The sequence below is a fragment of the Oncorhynchus nerka genome, linkage group LG23 (genome assembly GCF_034236695.1).
Source record: "Oncorhynchus nerka isolate Pitt River linkage group LG23, Oner_Uvic_2.0, whole genome shotgun sequence".
Lineage (NCBI taxonomy): Eukaryota > Metazoa > Chordata > Actinopteri > Salmoniformes > Salmonidae > Oncorhynchus > Oncorhynchus nerka.
In genome coordinates this window covers 18,725,839-18,744,069 of record NC_088418.1, presented here as the reverse complement: position 1 = coordinate 18,744,069, position 18,231 = coordinate 18,725,839, and the positions used below count along the sequence as shown (strand labels likewise).

General features: G+C 46.2%; 1 protein-coding gene across 4 annotated transcripts in view; it reads right to left on the bottom strand.

The window, feature by feature from the left end:
• plekha1b (pleckstrin homology domain containing, family A (phosphoinositide binding specific) member 1b) overlaps positions 1–18,231 on the bottom strand; it is a 37,938-nt gene that overhangs the window by 9,660 nt on the left and 10,047 nt on the right. For all 4 annotated transcript variants that reach the window (XM_029629074.2, XM_029629077.2, XM_029629078.2 and 1 more), the window contains exons 2-8: positions 10,222–10,395; positions 7,847–7,903; positions 7,607–7,652; positions 4,330–4,427; positions 2,594–2,716; positions 1,556–1,696; positions 984–1,052 (exon numbers count right to left, since the gene is read on the bottom strand). In XM_029629074.2, the coding sequence (XP_029484934.1) occupies positions 984–1,052; positions 1,556–1,696; positions 2,594–2,716; positions 4,330–4,427; positions 7,607–7,652; positions 7,847–7,903; positions 10,222–10,362 (675 nt within the window). In that variant the 5' untranslated portion in view covers positions 10,363–10,395. The remainder of the gene's footprint in view (positions 1–983; positions 1,053–1,555; positions 1,697–2,593; positions 2,717–4,329; positions 4,428–7,606; positions 7,653–7,846; positions 7,904–10,221; positions 10,396–18,231) is intronic.

Below are 18,231 nucleotides of genomic sequence, written 5' to 3'. Positions count from 1 at the left end.
GATTGTCTCCACCTCCTCCAGGTGTCGCTTATTTTCCCCGGTGTATTTATCCCTGTGTTTCCTGTCTCTTTGTGCCAGTTCGTCTTGTATGTTCAAGTCAACCAGCGTGGTTTTCCCGTGTTCCTACTTTTCCTATTCTCTTTTTGCTAGTCCTGCCGGTTTTGACCCTTGCCTGTTTCTGGACTCTGTACCTGCCTGCCTTGATGTCGAGCCTGCCTGCAACTCTGTACCTCCTGGACTCTGAACTGGTTTTGACCTTTTGCCTATCCATGACCATTCTATTGCCTACCATTTTGGATTATAATAAATATCAAAGACTCAAACCATTTGCCTCCCATGTCTGCATCTGGGTCTCGCCTTATGCCCTTATGCTGCATACCCGTGGCTATACGTGGTGTGTAACATTCTAAATTGTCCAAAAATCTGTTAGGGCCAATGGGAGACAAGCTCATTCACTACACAATCCACTCCTTATCCTAAAAACGTAGGGAGTAAAGGAGGGAGAAAACTTGTCCCTCTTGTCTGAACTCGTTCTCTACCTCTCAGACCATGAGAGAGGAGGTGCAGAATGTGAGTGGGACAAACAGATTTATCAACAATCTTGCATTCATCTAGCTACAGTACAGAATAGAAATGCTGAGAATCTGGGCCAGCATGGATGATGAATCAAAACCCAGCTTGTCCATTTGGAAGTCCTATTTATTAGTAGCTGTGCCAAGAGCTTTGGGAGCCTGCAACAATGCACAGACCTGGAGTCGGCTCTTATCTAATCTGTGTGTGTCTGTCCGGAGCTCTAGGGGTCTGTGAAACACAGGTGCAAAACAAAGACGAGCTGCTAGCCAACGGGGTCAGGCAGCTCCTTTGAATTGTGTGTGGGTGTGTGTTGGCGTGGGTGGCTCAAGGTAATTTTGTGTGGAGTGTGTGTCACCTTAATCACAGCCGCCCACAGAAGGAGGAGAGGACAGAGACACATTCCCACTAACCAGGTCTGACTTAAAGTAGCTGACTGCGTTCTCCTCCAGTAAGAAGTATCTCCTCTTCCAGTTCTTCATCTGCGGAAGAGAAAGGAAAACATCACAGATGGCAGTCAACATTTCCAGCTCCTCCAAATCCTTTTGACTTGCTAAGAATTCTGCTAATTGATAGCTATTCCGACATTGTATAGGGCCACTGGTTGCTTTAGAATGTCTGGATTACTGTGGTTAATATGTTCCATTAATAGATTAGCTAAGAGAAGTTAGGTCAAAGGCAGGACAACGATGAGGGATATAATTCACCCTATGAAACAGCTGGTCAGATGCCTGCTGCTATCCAACTCCAACACATCATAATCCTATAGGTCGACACACACACACACAGCCAGGAATTCCGCTAGTATAAAAAGCTTGTAGCTGAGGGAGAATCCCTCTGAGCTTGTGGTGTACTCATTAGGAACCACACGGCAAAAACGTTTTCCATTGAGTTCCGTTACGAACGCGACCATGGTCCTAGTGCGGGCTTCTAGTGCTACAGCACCGGGAAGAGTTCGCCCACTGTCTGTACCGTCTCTACTCACCACGGCTCCCTGCTTCACACAGTATCCAGCCTTGATGAGCGCCTGGTCCTGCGCCCCTCGCCCCAGGAAGTAGGGCAGCTGGCTGTGGGCCTTCCGCTGGCCCCCCCGCTCTGCTCCGTTCTGCCCCCCGTCGCCCTGCTCCTGCACCGCAGGACACACACAGGTAAGTGTACAAACACACACACACACACACACACACACACACACACACACACACACACACACGACAGACAGACACAAATACACACACACACAATCCCATACGTGTGTGTGGCAAGCCCCCCACCATATCTTCATCTCCAGTGACTATAAATGTGTGTTTACAGCAAACAATAATGATAGCGAATTCACTGGCTGTTCCATAATCTGAAGTTGAGGCCAGACCACTGCACCGCCACTGCCCACACAGGAAGTGACATCATAGCTTGTGCATCTGGATGTAACTTTTCACTTTCAGCCCGTGTTTTTTAAGAGGCCTTGCTACATACCATATACCAGCACAAGACAGGATATGACTGGTACCGCTCATACGTACCAGAAAACACACCACACAGTGAGCTCCTCCTCAGAGGAACATTAAGTTCAATGTCTGTCACTATCTAAAAGATCGCCTGATCCATGGACATTTCTATTCAGTCAGACCATCTATTTATATAGCTGATTAACATGGCTGAAATCAAGTTACTAAGGGAACAAAAACTCAGTTATGGAATGTTGCTTGTTACTGTCCCAATTTGACAGATTGGACTGAACTGTTCCAAGCCACAGCTGAGCAAATGGCCTTCAAACATATGTCAGATATGTCTATTTACTCGTGTTAAGGGTTGCAGATTTTCAGAAACTCCCCCAGGTTTTCCAGAAATCCCAGGTGAGGGAATCCAGGATATCCTGCTTATTCCTTCTTGATTCCAGGAATATCCCATCTGGGACATCTGGAAAATCTGAGAATGTTGGTAAAGTTTCCTGAATGTTTGCAACCTTACTGATGTTTGGTTAGGGCCTGGTTAGTGCTGGGCCAGACTGGTGCATCTTCCTTACCTGTGTGGCAGTGATGATGGGTACTCCACCTATGATCTCTGTCTTATAGGAGATCTGCTTTGTGGCACCCAGCCCCTCCTGGGTCATCTCTGCACTGGGCTGGCCATCCCCCGACTTTGGCACCTGGAACATGTCAAATAAACATCAACTCCCAGAGTGCATCGGGCCAACATGCCCCAAAACCTTGTTAGATGTGTCCCTCAGCGGTCTCTGTAGTGACATGATGATGTACTCCCTGCCTGCTCGTTAGTCTATTTTCCATCAACTCTAGCCTGGGGGCTCAAGAGAGAAACTGCTACACTGAGTGGTGACTGGGGTAATCGATTGGTGTGTGTGTGTGTGTGTGTGTGTGTGTGTGTGTGTGTGCGCTCAGGCCAGGTATCACACTCCAGTGCACACACACACACAGTCAAACATTGACAGCCGTCTGTAGAAGTGTGTGGTACAATATGTGTGAGTGTGTGTGCGTCTGTGTGCGTGACCTTGTTGAGTGGACTGTGAGACTGTGTTACAGTGTCAGCGGCAGGACTAAACTCAGTAAAGAGAACATGAGTCAACAGAGTTTGATGAAACTTCAATACAGTGCGTATATTGTGAAGTTATTACATAACTTATTATTATGTTACTTTATACTTAACGCCCAGTCCATGTTCCATACATGGATGTGGTTTAATTAAGCAATAAGGCACGGGGGGTGTGGTATATGGCCAATATACCAAGGCTAAGGGCTGTTCTTAGGCACGACGCAACTCCCAAGGTACCTTATTGCTATTATAAACTGGTTACCAACATAATTAAAGCAATAAAAAAAATGTTTTGTCATACCCGTGGTATACGGTCTGATAAACCTTGGCTGTCAGCCAATCAGCATTCACGGCTCAAACCACCCAGTTTATAAGAGGAATTAGAGAGGAACATCCTCTCCAGTGAATCCCAGTGAAAGCACACTGTTCTGTCCTGCCCTGTCCTGTCTTGTTCTCCCCCGTTCTGTTCTGCCCTGTTCTGTCCTGCCCTGTCCTGTCTTGTTCTCCCCCGTTCTGTTCTGCCCTGTTCTGTTCTGCCCTGTCCTGTCTTGTTCTCCCCCGTTCTGTTCTGCCCTGTTCTGTTCTGCCCTGTTCTGTTCTGCCCCGTTCTGTTCTGCCCTGTTCTGTTCTGCCCTGTTCTGTTCTGTTCTGCCCTGTTCTGTGCTGTCCCATTACTTCCTTTTCTGTAGCAACAGTCCGTGACTCAGAGCACTCGCCTTCCCCTTTGTCCTGTGTGCTTTGGTGTGTGTGTGTGTGTGTGTGTGTGCGTGCCTGTGTGCTTGCTTGCTTGTGTGTGTGTTTGCGTTTACATTTGTGCAAGGCGAGTGTGTGTCTATGTACGTGCCTGCCTGTGTGTGTGTCCGTGTGTGTGTCTGTATCTGTGAGGGCCAGTCAGATGGGCCCTCAGTGACACAGTAAGAGAAAAGATCCCCCGCCCAGAGGGGTTTGGATGCCCTGTAGGGAACAAACAGGGGTTCCTGGGTCCAGCAGATGAGTGCTTCATAATGTCTTTCTCTCCACTGTTGACTTGACAGTAGACACACGTGAGGTATGCCGGCCTTGTCATCCTCCTCCATCCCACTCACTCACGCCAGCTGAACTGGGATAACACATCCTAATTCTGAATCACAGGTCCTTTCCTAGCCGGTGTTGAGATGGAAACGGTATTGTACTACGGGAGACTTATGACAAGAGACAGGGCAGGGGACTCACTGTGATCTTGGTGGCATTGTTGAGCACGTTGACCCACTCTACCAGATCCTGCTGATCATTGGCCTGGAGGTAGAACTTCCTCATACCAGCATTGATGACTGGGGAGAGAGAGAGGGGGAGAGAGAGAGAGAGAGAGAGAGGGGGAGAGAGAGAGAGAGGGGCAGGAGAGTGAGGGGGGCAGGAGAGAGAGAGAGAGAGAGGGGGGGGCAGGAGAGTGAGGGGGGGCAGGAGAGAGAGAGAGAGAGAGAGAGAGAGAGAGAGAGAGGGGCAGAGAGAGGGAGGGGGAGAGAGAGAGGGGGAGGGGCAGGAGAGTGAGGGGGGCAGGAGAGAGAGAGAGAGAGAGAGGGGAGGGGCAGAGAGAGGGAGGGGAGAGAGAGAGAGAGAGAGAGAGGAGAGAGGGGCAGGAGAGAGAGAGAGAGAGAGAGAGAGAGAGAGAGAGAGAGAGGGGCAGAGAGGGGGAGGGGGAGAGAGAGAGGGGGAGGGGCAGGAGAGTGAGGGGGCAGGAGAGAGAGAGAGAGAGAGAGAGAGAGAGAGAGAGAGAGAGAGAGAGAGAGAGAGAGAGAGAGAGAGGGCAGGAGAGTGAGGGGGGGGGCAGAGAGAGAGAGAGAGAGAGAGAGGGGGGGGGGAGAGGGGCAGGAGAGTGAGGGGGGTCAGGAGAGAGAGAGAGAGAGAGAGAGGAGGGGAGGGGCAGAGAGAGGGAGTGGGAGAGAGGGTCAGAGATGAGGGGCAGAGATGTAACTAAATGTGAGAAAAGTCAAGGTGTGTGTCCCAAAATGTGTTCGGGCCGCCATATGGATGGTGTGACACAATTGTGGCGCCTCCAGAGGCCAAATTGTGCTCCGTACTGCATTGCCGTGCACCACCCAAATCAATAGCTCCGCATTGACATGACTGGTTGACTGTAGGTGGGGCGGGAGGTCCTGTATAAACACAGCCTCACTTCCCTGACAACTTCCTTCACAACACCTCTGCCCTGCCTTCTGCAGAGGCACTATCACCGTAAACGCTGCATGGCCAATGCAGACGTTGGATTGATCATGCAGCGCCTTTAAGCGCCACAGCAGCACTTCTGTCAGTTAGGCCCATTAGCAGAGTTTAATTATGCATCTCTGTATTTCACTAACATATTTCTGCTAAGTAGTCTGACACATGCTGTTTAGAGTGCTCGGCTGAGTCCCATGTTCAGAATCCAGAGAGAGACATTTCCATTTTCCCTATCAGGAATAGGGTGGCATTTGGAACACAACCTTTGTCCGGCAGTATTATGTTTCCCCTCCCTAACAGAGACATAATACCAGTGGACCGTCTTCCACCGTCCTATTCAAGGAGACATAATACCAGTGGACTGTCTTCTACTGTCCTATTCAAGGAGACATAATACCAGTGGACTGTCTTCCACCGTCCTATTCAAGGAGACATAATACCAGTGGACTGTCTTCCACCGTCCTATTCAAGGAGACATAATACCAGTGGACTGTCTTCTACCGTCCTATTCAAGGAGACATAATACCAGTGGACTGTCTTCTACTGTCCTATTCAAGGAGCCATAATACCAGTGGACTGTCTTCCACCGTCCTATTCAAGGAGCCATAATACCAGTGGACTGTCTTCTACCGTCCTATTCAAGGAGACATAATACCAGTGGACTGTCTTCTACCGTCCTATTCAAGGAGACATAATACCAGTGGACTGTCTTCTACCGTCCTATTCAAGGAGACATAATACCAGTGGACTGTCTTCCACCGTCCTATTCAAGGAGACATAATACCAGTGGACTGTCTTCCACCGTCCTATTCAAGGAGACATAATACCAGTGGACTGTCTTCCACCGTCCTATTCAAGGAGACATAATACCAGTGGACCGTCTTCCACCGTCCTATTCAAGGAGACATAATAACAGTGGACCGTCTTCCAGCGTCCTATTCAAGGAGACATAATACCAGTGGACCGTCTTCCACCGTCCTATTCAAGGAGACATAATACCAGTGGACCGTCTTCTACCGTCCTATTCAAGGAGACATAATACCAGTGGACCGTCTTCCACCATCCTATTCAAGGAGACATAATACCAGTGGACCGTCTTCTACTGTCCTATTCAAGGAGACATAATACCAGTGGACTGTCTTCCACCATCCTATTCAAGGAGACATAATACCAGTGGACTGTCTTCTACCGTCCTATTCAAGGAGACATAATACCAGTGGACTGTCTTCCACCGTCCTATTCAAGGAGACATAATAACAGTGGACTGTCTTCCACCGTCCTATTCAAGGAGACATAATACCAGTGGACTGTCTTCCACCGTCCTATTCAAGGAGACATAATAACAGTGGACTGTCTTCCACCGTCCTATTCAAGGAGACATAATACCAGTGGACTGTCTTCCACCGTCCTATTCAAGGAGACATAATACCAGTGGACTGTCTTCCACCGTCCTATTCAATGTCTCAGTTTTGTGATCCTCACAATGATTCACCAAAGCGCACCAACCCACACACTCAAATGCAAATGCACGTGTATACACACACTAGACTCAGTCAGGGCTGAGGTAGGTTTTCCTCATATTTGGACAGTCAGGTAATCGTAAAACTACAGTACTGGAATAGATTGATGAGACTATCCAAAAGTGGACCTGGATCATGCAAATACCTAGGTTAAAAATATCCCAGAGTTTTAGAGAGGGGGGTTCCGATTTGGACTCCAGCATCCTGTCATGCAGGAAAGACCCCCACCCATGACCCAAACTCGACACCCCCGCTCATCGAACAACATGGTTGGGTCGAGCCAGCTCTTGGCGGTCACTGGTGGGTCATCCTACTGCTTCCTTCTATTGAGTGGGGGAGCTACTGTATACTCTTGACTGGGGCCGCTGAGGGACAAAGGGACTGTTGAACAACAGCACGTCATACAGAAAATGGTCCCTTTCAAACCCCCGCGAGGGAGGGAGGGGGGAGGGAATCTATGGAAAGAGGGGACAGGTGAACAGTGAAACAATTACTGACGGGGGGCTCACATCATCGACCTTAGTGAACTAAATAAAATCATTCTAGTTCAATAGCTAAAGGTCAACGGTGTCTTTGCTACAAGCTGCCCCCTACTCCCCCCCCCCCCACACTCCCTGCCCAGTGCCCCCCCACTTTCCTCCCAATGCTTCCTCTTTCACAGAACCCAGCAGACAGCACACTCCTAGAGGGACAATACATAAACATACTCATATACACAACTAGCAGTAATGTTTTACAAACACTGAATCAAATCCAAAGGTTTTAGGACTTACCGAAGCAGAACTCCGCCTTTGGTCGCAGCTTTGTGGCATCACTCACCTAGAGGGGGAAGAGAGAGAGCGAGAGAGAGAGAGAGCGAGAGCGAGAGAGCAAGAGAGGGAGAGAGAGAGAGAGAGAGAGAGAGAGAGAGAGAGAGAATGAGACAGATGTTCACACCTAAGACTGTGGTTGGCCATGTCTGTGTCTGTCAGACAGGATTTAATTCAATAACATTATTGGACAACTTGACTGACCTTGGAGATGTAGGTGAGTTTGAGGGAGCCAACATTTTCAGCTCCTTTGGGCAGGTTCTAAACAGAGGATTCAACAGTGATAAAGACATTAAATGATTTTCAAGTCTTGGAGAAGGAGATGGAAACTAAACTGAAATTATTAATTCAGAGCCCAGGGCAGCATCAATAAATGATATCATTTTTTGAGGGCATAACCCAGTCTGTCTTTGTACAGGTATTCCTCACTGAGCTCCCACTCCCCACCAAACAGATTACATGCATTTAATAGACCTGTAAAACATTAAGTCTGATTGTTTCTGTTCACACCAATATCTGGGGGAGGGAAAGACAGACAGACGGACGGACGGACGTCTGGGCAGACGTGTAACTCGACTCGGTTTCCCCAGACGTAGCATCATCTCCCCAGCCGACGACACACACATTTCCTCTTGATGGCCCAGAGTGGTCTGGCCAGACCAGACGGATCAATCCAGTGCAATACTTTATGAGATTAGGTCAGTCCAAACAGAAGCAACTATTAAATTCATCCTACCGCTAATGTTCTACTCCAGTGCATACTGTAAGTACATAGGGCCGTGTCAGCTGCTGCCCACTCAAGAAATGACATCAGCCTAAAGGCATGCGTTGATTAAACACACAGACATGAGAGACTGATGACTTGAGGGAGGTGAGAGCATCATAGCCTAACTCATGATCTCCTCCGTGAAATGTACAGTACCAGTCAAAAGTTTGGACACACCCACTCATTCAATGTTTTTTCTTTATTTTCTACATTGTAGAATTATAGCGAAGACATCAAAACTATGAAATAACACATTTGCAATCATGTAGTAACCCCCAAAAAAGTGTTAAACAAATCAAAATATATTTAATATTTTAGATTCTTGAAAGTAGCCACCCTCTGCCTTGATGACAGCTTTGCACACTCTTGGCATTCTCTCAACCAGCTTCATCTGGAATGCTTTTCCAACAGTCTTGAAGGAGTTCCACATGTGCTGAGCACTTGTTGGCTGCTTTTCCTTCACACTGAGGTTCAACTCATCCCAAACCATCTCAAATAGGTTGAGGTCGGGTGATTGTGGAGGCCAGGTCATCTGATGCAGCACTCCATCATGCTCCGTCTTGGTCAAATAGCCCTTACACAGCCTGGAGGTGTGTTGGGTCATTGTCCTGTTGAAAAACAACTGGTAGTCCAACTAAATGCAAACCAGATGGGATGGCGTATCGCTGCAGAATGCTGTGGTAGCCATGCTGGATAAGTGTGCCTTGAATTCTAAATAAATCACAGACAGTGTCACCAGCAAAGGACCCCCACACTATCACACCTCCTCTGCCATGCTTCACGATGGGAACCACACATGCTGAGATCATCCGTTGACCTACTATGCGTCTCACAAAGACGCAGTGGTTGGAACCAAAAATCTCAAATTTGGACTCATCAGACCAAAGGACAGATTACCACCAGTCTAATGTCCATTGCTCGTGTTTCTTGGCCCAAGCAATTATCTTCTTATTATTGGTGTCCTTTAGTAGTGGTTTCTTCGCAGCAAATCAACCATGAAGGTCTAATTCACGCTGTCTCCTCTGAACAGTTGATTGTTGAGATGTGTCTGTTACTTGAACTCTGAGAAGCATTTATTTGGGCTGCAATTTCAGAGGCCAGTAACTCTGATGAACTTATCCTTTGCAGCAGAGGTAACTCTGGGTCTTCCTTTCCTGTGGTGGTCTTCATGAGAGCCAGTTTCATCATAGTACTTGATGGTTTTTGTGACTGCACTTGAAGAAACTTTCAACGTTTTTGAAATTTTCCGGATTGACTGACCTTTATGTCTTAAAGTATTGATGTCTTAAAGTAATTGTTTATTTGAGCTGTTCTTGCCACAATATAGAGTTGGTCTTCTACCAAATAGTGCTATCTTCTACATACCACCCCTACCTTGTCACAACATAAATGATTGGCTTAAATGCAATAAGAAGGAAATAAATTCCTCAAATTAACTTTTAACTTGGCACAACTGTTAATTGAAATGGATTCCAGGTGACTACCTCATAAAGCTGGATGAGAGAATGCCAAGAGTGTACAAAGCTGTCATCAAGCCAGAGGGTGGCTGAAGAATCTCAAATATAACATATATTTGGATTTGTTTAACACTTATTTGGTTACTACATGATTCCATGTGTTATTTAATAGTTTTGATGTCTTCACTATTATTCTACAATGTAGAAAATAGTAAAAATAAAGGTGTGCCCAAACTTTTGACTGGTACTGTATGTAGTCAATAACTACACTATGTCTGTTCTGCATATTTGTGCGTGTGCTTCTGTCAGCTTCTGTGTGTGTGTGTGTGTGTGTGTTTACCACCCTGCTGTCCTACCTGTGGGTTGTCCATGTACCACACCAGGCTACCCTCCTTGGTGTCCAGGATAAAGTAGCGTCTGAGGAATTTGCCACTGTTCTCATTCTCCTCGATGTCCAGGAAGCCACAGATCCGGTTCTGCCGATCCACGTAAGGCATCTCCCCACCTCAGCCTGCTCATTCCACTGTATGCTGAGGAGATAAGGAGAGGAGGAGAGAGAGAGATAAATAGATGAGAGAAAGAGAAGTGGACGTGGAGAAAGAGAGAGAGATGAGACGATAAGTGTAAGAGGAGTGGGGGTGGGGGGTGGAAGAAAGATAGACGAGAGCCAGAGAGAGACAAGAGAGCGAGCAGGAGTGAGAGTCTGTCTCTCAGCTAAGCAGCCAAAGAAGAGATGAGTGAGTCGTCTACAGTTTTTGTCAGGGGTACACAATTACTACGCCGTCCTACAACGCCATTCTACTACATCATTCTACAACCGCCTTCTACAAGACCATCCTACTACATCATTCTACAACCGACATCTACAAGACCATCCTACTACATCATTCTACAACCGCCTTCTACAAGACCATCCTACTACATCATTCTACAACCGCCTTCTACAAGACCATCCTACTACATCATTCTACAACCGCCTTCTACAAGACCATCCTACTACATCATTCTACAACCGACATCTACAAGACCATCCTACTACATCATTCTACAACCGCCTTCTACAACACCATCCTACTACATCATTCTACAACCGCCTTCTACAACACCATCCTACTACATCATTCTACAACTGCCTTCTACAAGACCATCCTACTACATCATTCTACAAGACCATCCTACTACATCATTCTACAACTGCCTTCTACAACACCATCCTACTACATCATTCTACAACCGCCTTCTACCACACCATCCTACTACATCATTCTACAACCGCCTTCTACAAGACCATCCTACTACATCATTCTACAACTGCCTTCTACAACACCATCCTACTACATCATTCTACAACCGCCTTCTACTACATCATCCTACTACATCATTCTACAACCGCCTTCTACAACCGCCTTCTACAAGACCATCCTACTACATCATTCCTACTCTTTATGGGACATGCACAGTCAACATTCCCTCCCTCCTTCACTTCCATCAGACTCTACCTCCCTCCATCACTCCACCCCACTGATGAGTTCAACAAAGGCTAAGCCCAACTATCTTTATAATTTCCTCTCTGGAAAAAGTTGTTTCTGTCCATAAAGTATAGAGGAAGTGCAGGAAAAACAGGTCATCTAAATGTTAATGTGGTAACATTCAGTGACCTTCTCCACTTTCCCCCTTAGGTTAGTCGAACGAACTACGGCCCAACTTCTCCCGGCACAGTCCTTGTCCTTGTCTCACTGTGTAAAGATTTAAGAAGTGCATTTGCTGATGATCTTGATGATATGTTGGTGATTAGATTCCCCAAAAAATGCATTGGTTTTAAAATGACACTCTGAATACCAGAGGCTGTCCAAACCAGTGTCATGTTCATTAGGTACCAAATGGAAGAAAACAGACCAAACTGGGAGGGACTACCTGGAACTGTCCAATAAGACATGCTCATTTTAGTTGCAAAACGTTTTAACATTTTATGTGGCCAAGAACATGACCATGGTGCTGTAGTGAGGCCATTCAGGTGGGGTAGCCTTTATGGCAGGGATCCCCAATTACATTCAGCCGTGGACTGATTTTGCCTTGAGCGGATGGTTGAGGGGTCGGAACATAGTTATAAATATTTGTACACTGAAAATTGACTCCAAGAATCCCAATTACAACGGAAACAAAAACAGAATCATTTCTAACCTTGATTAGTGATTACATTGGGATACGATCGCATATGCCTCTCTATTTATGCGTGGGAATACTTGGGAACAGAATTCCTTTCACTTCAGATCTCCTTTCACAGTTAATTTCCTGGTGATTTTACAGTGTTTTATGTACAACAACGAAAATGATTAAAACAATTTAAAAAATGCTATATGGTGTCCCTGTGGTGTTGTGTACCAATGTGGCCCTGTATAGCCAAACCATCCAAAGCCTTTAGACATCAGAGGGCCCAGGCCCCTGAGTCCCCAGCTCCTGTTTGTGGTGTTGAGAGGTTAATGGTACTCAAAGCTAGTCCCAGCCACCCACTCACACACACACAACGTTGGCACACAGACCAAAGGTCCACATTTCCTGCCGCCTTGGTCCGTCCAGGGGGAGGAAATGTGAGCATGGCTAAGGCCTGGGCCTATATACAAACAAGCCGCTCCATGGGATCACTCCAAGGCCAGTTTCCCATGTAGCCCCCCCACATTGGAGGAGAGTTTGTTGTTCAGAGGTTCTGCTAGGTAATGACGTGACCTCTGGTCCAGGGGGAATAACTAACATGCAGCGTTAAGATTGAGGTTTCAGGCTGATGGACAGGAACAGTATAGTGCTGGTAAGTTAACACCCTGGGATTAACAAATGAATCCTGGTCAGGCACCCTGGAGATGCCACACACACACACACACACACACACACACACACACACACCACCATCCTACTACAGCATCATACTACAGTATCTTATTACATTATTCTACAACACCATTCACAAATAATTTCTTCAGCATTGAAGGTTCCCAAGAACAGTGGCCTCCATCATTCTTAAATGGAAGAAGTTTGGAAACACCAAGACCCTACCTAGAGCTGGCCACACGGCCAAACTGAGCAATCGGGGGAGAAGGGCCTTGGTCAGGGAGGTGACCAAGAACCAGATGGTAACTCTGACAGAGCTCCAGAGTTCCTCTGTGGAGATGGGAGAAACTTCCAGGACAACCATCTCCGCAGCACTCCACCAATCAGACCATTATGGTAGAGTGGCCTGACAGAAGCCACTCCTCAGTCTCTCAGACCATGAGAAACAAGATTCTCTGGTCTGATGAAACCAAGATTGAACTCATTGGCTTGAATGCCAAGTGTCATGCCTGGAGGAAACCTGGCACCATCACTACAGTGAAGCATGGTGGTGGCAGCATCATGCTGTGGGGATGTTTTTCAGAGGCAGGGACTGGGAGACTAGTCAGGATCGAGGGAAAGATGAACGGAGCAAAGTACAGATAGATCCTTGATGAAAATCTGCTCCAGAGCACTCAGGACCGCCGACTGAGGTGAAAGTTCACCTTCCAACAGGAGAAACGACCCTAAGCACACAGCCAAGAAAACGCAGGAGTGGCCTATCTAAATGTCCTTGAGTGGCCCAGCCAGAGCCAGGACTTGAACCCAATCGAACATCTCTGGAGAGACCTATAAATAGAGGTGCAGCTACGCTCCCCATCCAACCTGACAGCTTGAGAGAAGAACGGGAGAGCAAAGACAGGTGTGGCAAGCTTGTAGAATCATACCCAAGAAGACTCAAGGCTGTCATTGTTGCCAAAGGTGCTTCAACAAAGTACTAAGTAAAGGGTCTGAATACTTATGTAAATGTGATATTTAAAAAAAACTGTTTTTGTTTGTCATTACGGGCTATTGTGTGTAGATTGATGAGGGGGAAAAAACTATTTTATCCATTTTAGAATAAGGCTGTAAACGTAACAAAATGTGGAAAATGTCAAGGGGTCTGAATACTTTCCGAATGCACTGTAAGTAAAAAAAGAAATTGTGTTATCTGTACTTAACTTTTTATATTTTTGACAACTTTTACTTCACTACATTCCAAAAGAAAATAAATGTAGTTTTTACTCCACACATTTTCCCTGACACCCAAAAGTACATTTTGAATGCTTAGCAGGACAGGAAAATGGTCAAATTAACACACTTATCGAGAGAACAACTCTCAGTGGTCATCCCTACTGCCTCTGATCTGGCGGACTCACTAAACACAACTTATTTGTTTGTAAAGGATGTCTAAGTGTTGGAGTGTGCACCTGGCTATCCGTAAATAACAAAACAGGAAAATAGTGCTGTCTGGTTTGCTTAAAGGAATTTGAAATGATTTATACTTTTACTTTCAGTTTTGATACTTAAGTATATTTCATCAATTACATTTACTGTTGATACCTAAGTATATTTCAAACCAAATACTCTTAGACTTTTACTCAAGTAGTATTTTACTGGGTAACTGTAACGGTCGTCGGTGGAAGAAGGTGAGGACCAATGCGCAGCGTGGTAAGTGTCCATCTTTTTAATAAAGTAAAAGAACACTGAACAAAAACAACAAAATGAACGAACGAAACCGAAACAGTTCTGTCTGGTGAATACACAAACACTCAACAGAAAACAATCACCCACAACTCAAAGGTGAAACCAGGCTACCTAAGTATGGTTCTCAATCAGGGACAACGATTGACAGCTGCCTATGATTGAGAACCATACCAGGCCAAACACAGAAATCCCAAATTATAGAAAAAAGAACATAGACTGCCCACCCCAACTCACACCCTGACCATACTAAAACAAAGACAAAACAAAGGAACTAAGGTCAGAACGTGACAGTAACATTCACTTTAACTTGAGTAATTTTCTAAGTTATCTTTAATTTTACGCAAGTATGACAATTGGGTACTTTTTCCACCACTGGGTGAAGTTAATGATGAAAAAGAGGAAGAAAGAGTCTGCAGTGAGGTTACAAACAATGCAGCTCAGTGTGTGTGTGTGTGTGTGTGTGTGTGTGTGTGTGTGTGAGATGAGGAAGCAGAGGCACGTGTAGTAAGAGGTAAGAGAAAGAGAAGGGCAATTCCACTTTAAAATGCATTCCAAACAAAAGCTATTGATTTCAAAGTTTAACAACCATACAACTCTATGCACAAGGACTATTTTGAACAATGTGCACAGAACATTTCATAAAAACACATTGACTGGAAGAACTGTGGAGATAAAAAGTTTGGTAAGAGAACTATGGTAAAATCTCCCTCAGTTTCTTATGCGACCACATTTTCCAAAAACTTAAATATCAAATCAAATCAAATTGTATTTGTCACATACACATGGTTAGCAGGTATTAATGTGAGTGTAGCTAAATGCTTGTGCTTCTAGTTCCAAAAGCACAGTAATATCTAACAAGTAATCTAACAAATTCACAACAACTACTTCATACAACTACCTTAAAGGGATGAAATAAGAATATGTACATATAAATATATGAATGAACGATGGTCGTACGGCATAGGCAAGATTCAACAGAAGGTATGAAAGACAGTATACACACATATGAGATGAGTAATGTAGGATATGTAAACATTATTAAAGTGGCATTATTTAAAGTGATTATCGATACCTTTATTAAATCAATTTATTAAAGTGGCCAGTGATTTGGGTCTCTATGTTGGCAGCAGCCTCTCTATGTTAGTGATGGCTGTTTTAACAGTCTGATGGTCTTTAGATAGAAGCTGTTTTTCAGTCTCTCGGTCCCAGCTTTGATGCACCTATACTGACCTTGCCTTCTGGATGATAGCGAGGTGAACAGGCAGTGGCTCGGGTGGTTGTTGTCCTTGATGATCTTTTTGGCCTTCCTGTGACATCGGGTGCAGTAGGTGTCCTGGAGGGCAGGTAGTTCCTCTGGAGAGCCTTGCGGTTGTGGGCGGTGCAGTTGCCGTACCAGGCGGCGATACAGCCCAACAGGATGCTCTCGATTGTGCATCTGTAAAAGTTTGTGAGGGTTTTAGGTGACAAGCCAAAAGTTGAGCCTTCTTCACCAAGCTGTCTGTGTGGTTAGACCATTTCAGTTTGTCCGTGATGTGTACGCCTAGGAACTTAAAATTTCTTCTCCACTGCTGTCTCATTGATGTGGATGGGGGGTGCTCCCTCTGCTGTTTCCTGAAGTCCACGATCATCTCCTTTGTTTGGTTGATGTTGAGTGAGAGGTTGTTTTCCTGATACCACTCTCCGAGTGCCCTCACCTCCTCCCTGTAGGCTGTCTCGTTGTTGTTGGTAATCAAGCCCACTACTGTTGTGTCGTCTGCAAACATGATGATTGAGTTGGAGGCATGCATGACCACGCAGTCATGGTTGAACAGGGAGTACAGGAGGGGGCTGGGCATGCACCCTTGTGGGGCCCCAGTGTTGAGGATCAGTGAAGTGGAGATGTTGTTTCCTACCTTCACCACCTGGGGACGGCCCGTCAGAAAGTCCAGGACCCAACTGCACAGGGCGGGGTTGAGAACCAGGATCTCGAGCTTAATGATGAGCTTGGAGGGCTCTATGGTGTTGAATGCTGAGCTGTAGTCAATGAACAGCATACTTACATAGGTATTCTTCTTGTCCAAATGGGATAGGGCAGTGAGCAGTGTGATGGCGATTGCATCGTCTGTGGACCTGTTGGGGCAGTATGCAAACTGAAGTGGGTCTAGGGTGGCAGGTAAGGTGGAGGTGATATGATCCTTGACTCGTCTCTCAAAGCACTTCATGATGACAGAAGTTCAGTTATCGTTGCCTTGGGTACAGGAACAATGGTGGCCATCTTGAAGCATGTGGGGACAGCAGACTGGGATAGGGAGTGATTGAATATGTCCGTAAACACACCAGCCAGCTGGTCTGCGCATGCTCTGAGAAAGCGGCAAGGGATGCCGTCTGGGCCAGCAGCCTTGCGAGGGTTAACGCGTTTAAATGTCTTGCTCACGTCAGCCACAGAGAAGGAGAGGGGGGGCCCGCAGTCCTTGATAGCGGGTCGTGTCGGATGCACTGTATTATCCTCAAAGCGGGCAAAGAAGGTGTTTAGCTTGTCTAGAAGCAAGACGTTGGTGTCCTTGACGTGGCTGGTTTTCTTTTTGTAGTCCGTAATTGCCTGTAGACCCTGCCACATAGGTCTCATGTCTGGGCCATTGAATTGCGTCTCCATTTTGTCCCTATACCAACATTTTGCTTGTTTGATTGCCTTGCGGAGGGAATAGCTACGCTGTTTATATTCTGCCATATTCCCGAACTCTTTCCATGGTTGAATGCGGTGGTTTGCGCTTTCAGTTTTCCGCGAATGCCGCCGTCTTTCCACGATTTCTGGTTGGGGTAGGTTTTAATAGTCACAGTAGGTACAACATCTCAAATGCACTCACAGAGTCAGTGTATAAATCAATGTTATTGTCTGAGGCTTCCTGGCACATTTTCCAGTCCACGTGATCAAAACAATCTTGAAGCGTGGATTCCGATTGGTCAGACCAGCGTTGAATGGTTCTAGTCACGAGTACATCCTGTTTGAGTTTCTGCCTACAGGACAGTACGAGCAAGATGGAGTCATGGTCGGATTTGCCGAAGGGAGGGCGGGGGCAGTCCTTGTATGCATTGCGGAAGTTAGAGTAGAAGTAGTCCATTGTTTTGCTCGAGCGGGTACAACAGTCAATGTGCTGGTAGAATTAGGTAGCCTTGTTCTCAAAATAGCTTTGCTCAAATCCCCAGCTACAACAAATGCACCCAGTTTACATAGAGTCCAGGGAAGTTCTACACGGCTATACACGGCTGTGAGTATAATTGAAGAGAATTCTCTTGGGAGATAATGTGGACGGCATGTATTTGTAAGGAATTCTAGGTCATGTGAACAAAAGGACTTGAGTTCCTGTGTGTTGTTATTGTTACACCATGAGTCGTTAATCATGAGGCACACACCCCTCGTTTCTGTCGGCGCGACGCATGAAGAGCCCCGGTGACTGTACCGACTCTGACAACATATCCCAGGTGAGCCATGTTTCCGTGAAATAGAGAATGTTACAATCTCTGATGTCTCTCTGGAAGGCAACTCGTGCCCTAATTTCGTCCACCTTGTTGTCTTGAGACTGGACATTGGCGACTAATATGCTCGGAAGCGGTGGGTGGTGTGCTCGCCTTCTCAGTCTGACCAGGAGGCCGCTCGATCTGCTTATCCTGCGGTGACAACGTTGTTTTTGGTCGGCCTCTGAGATTAGATCCCATGTCCAGGGTGGAGGTCCGAACAAAGGATCCGCTTCGGGAAAGTCGTATTCCTGGTCGTAATGTTGGTAAATTGACGTTGCTCTATATCCAATAGTTCTTCCCGGCTGTATGTAATAACACTTAAG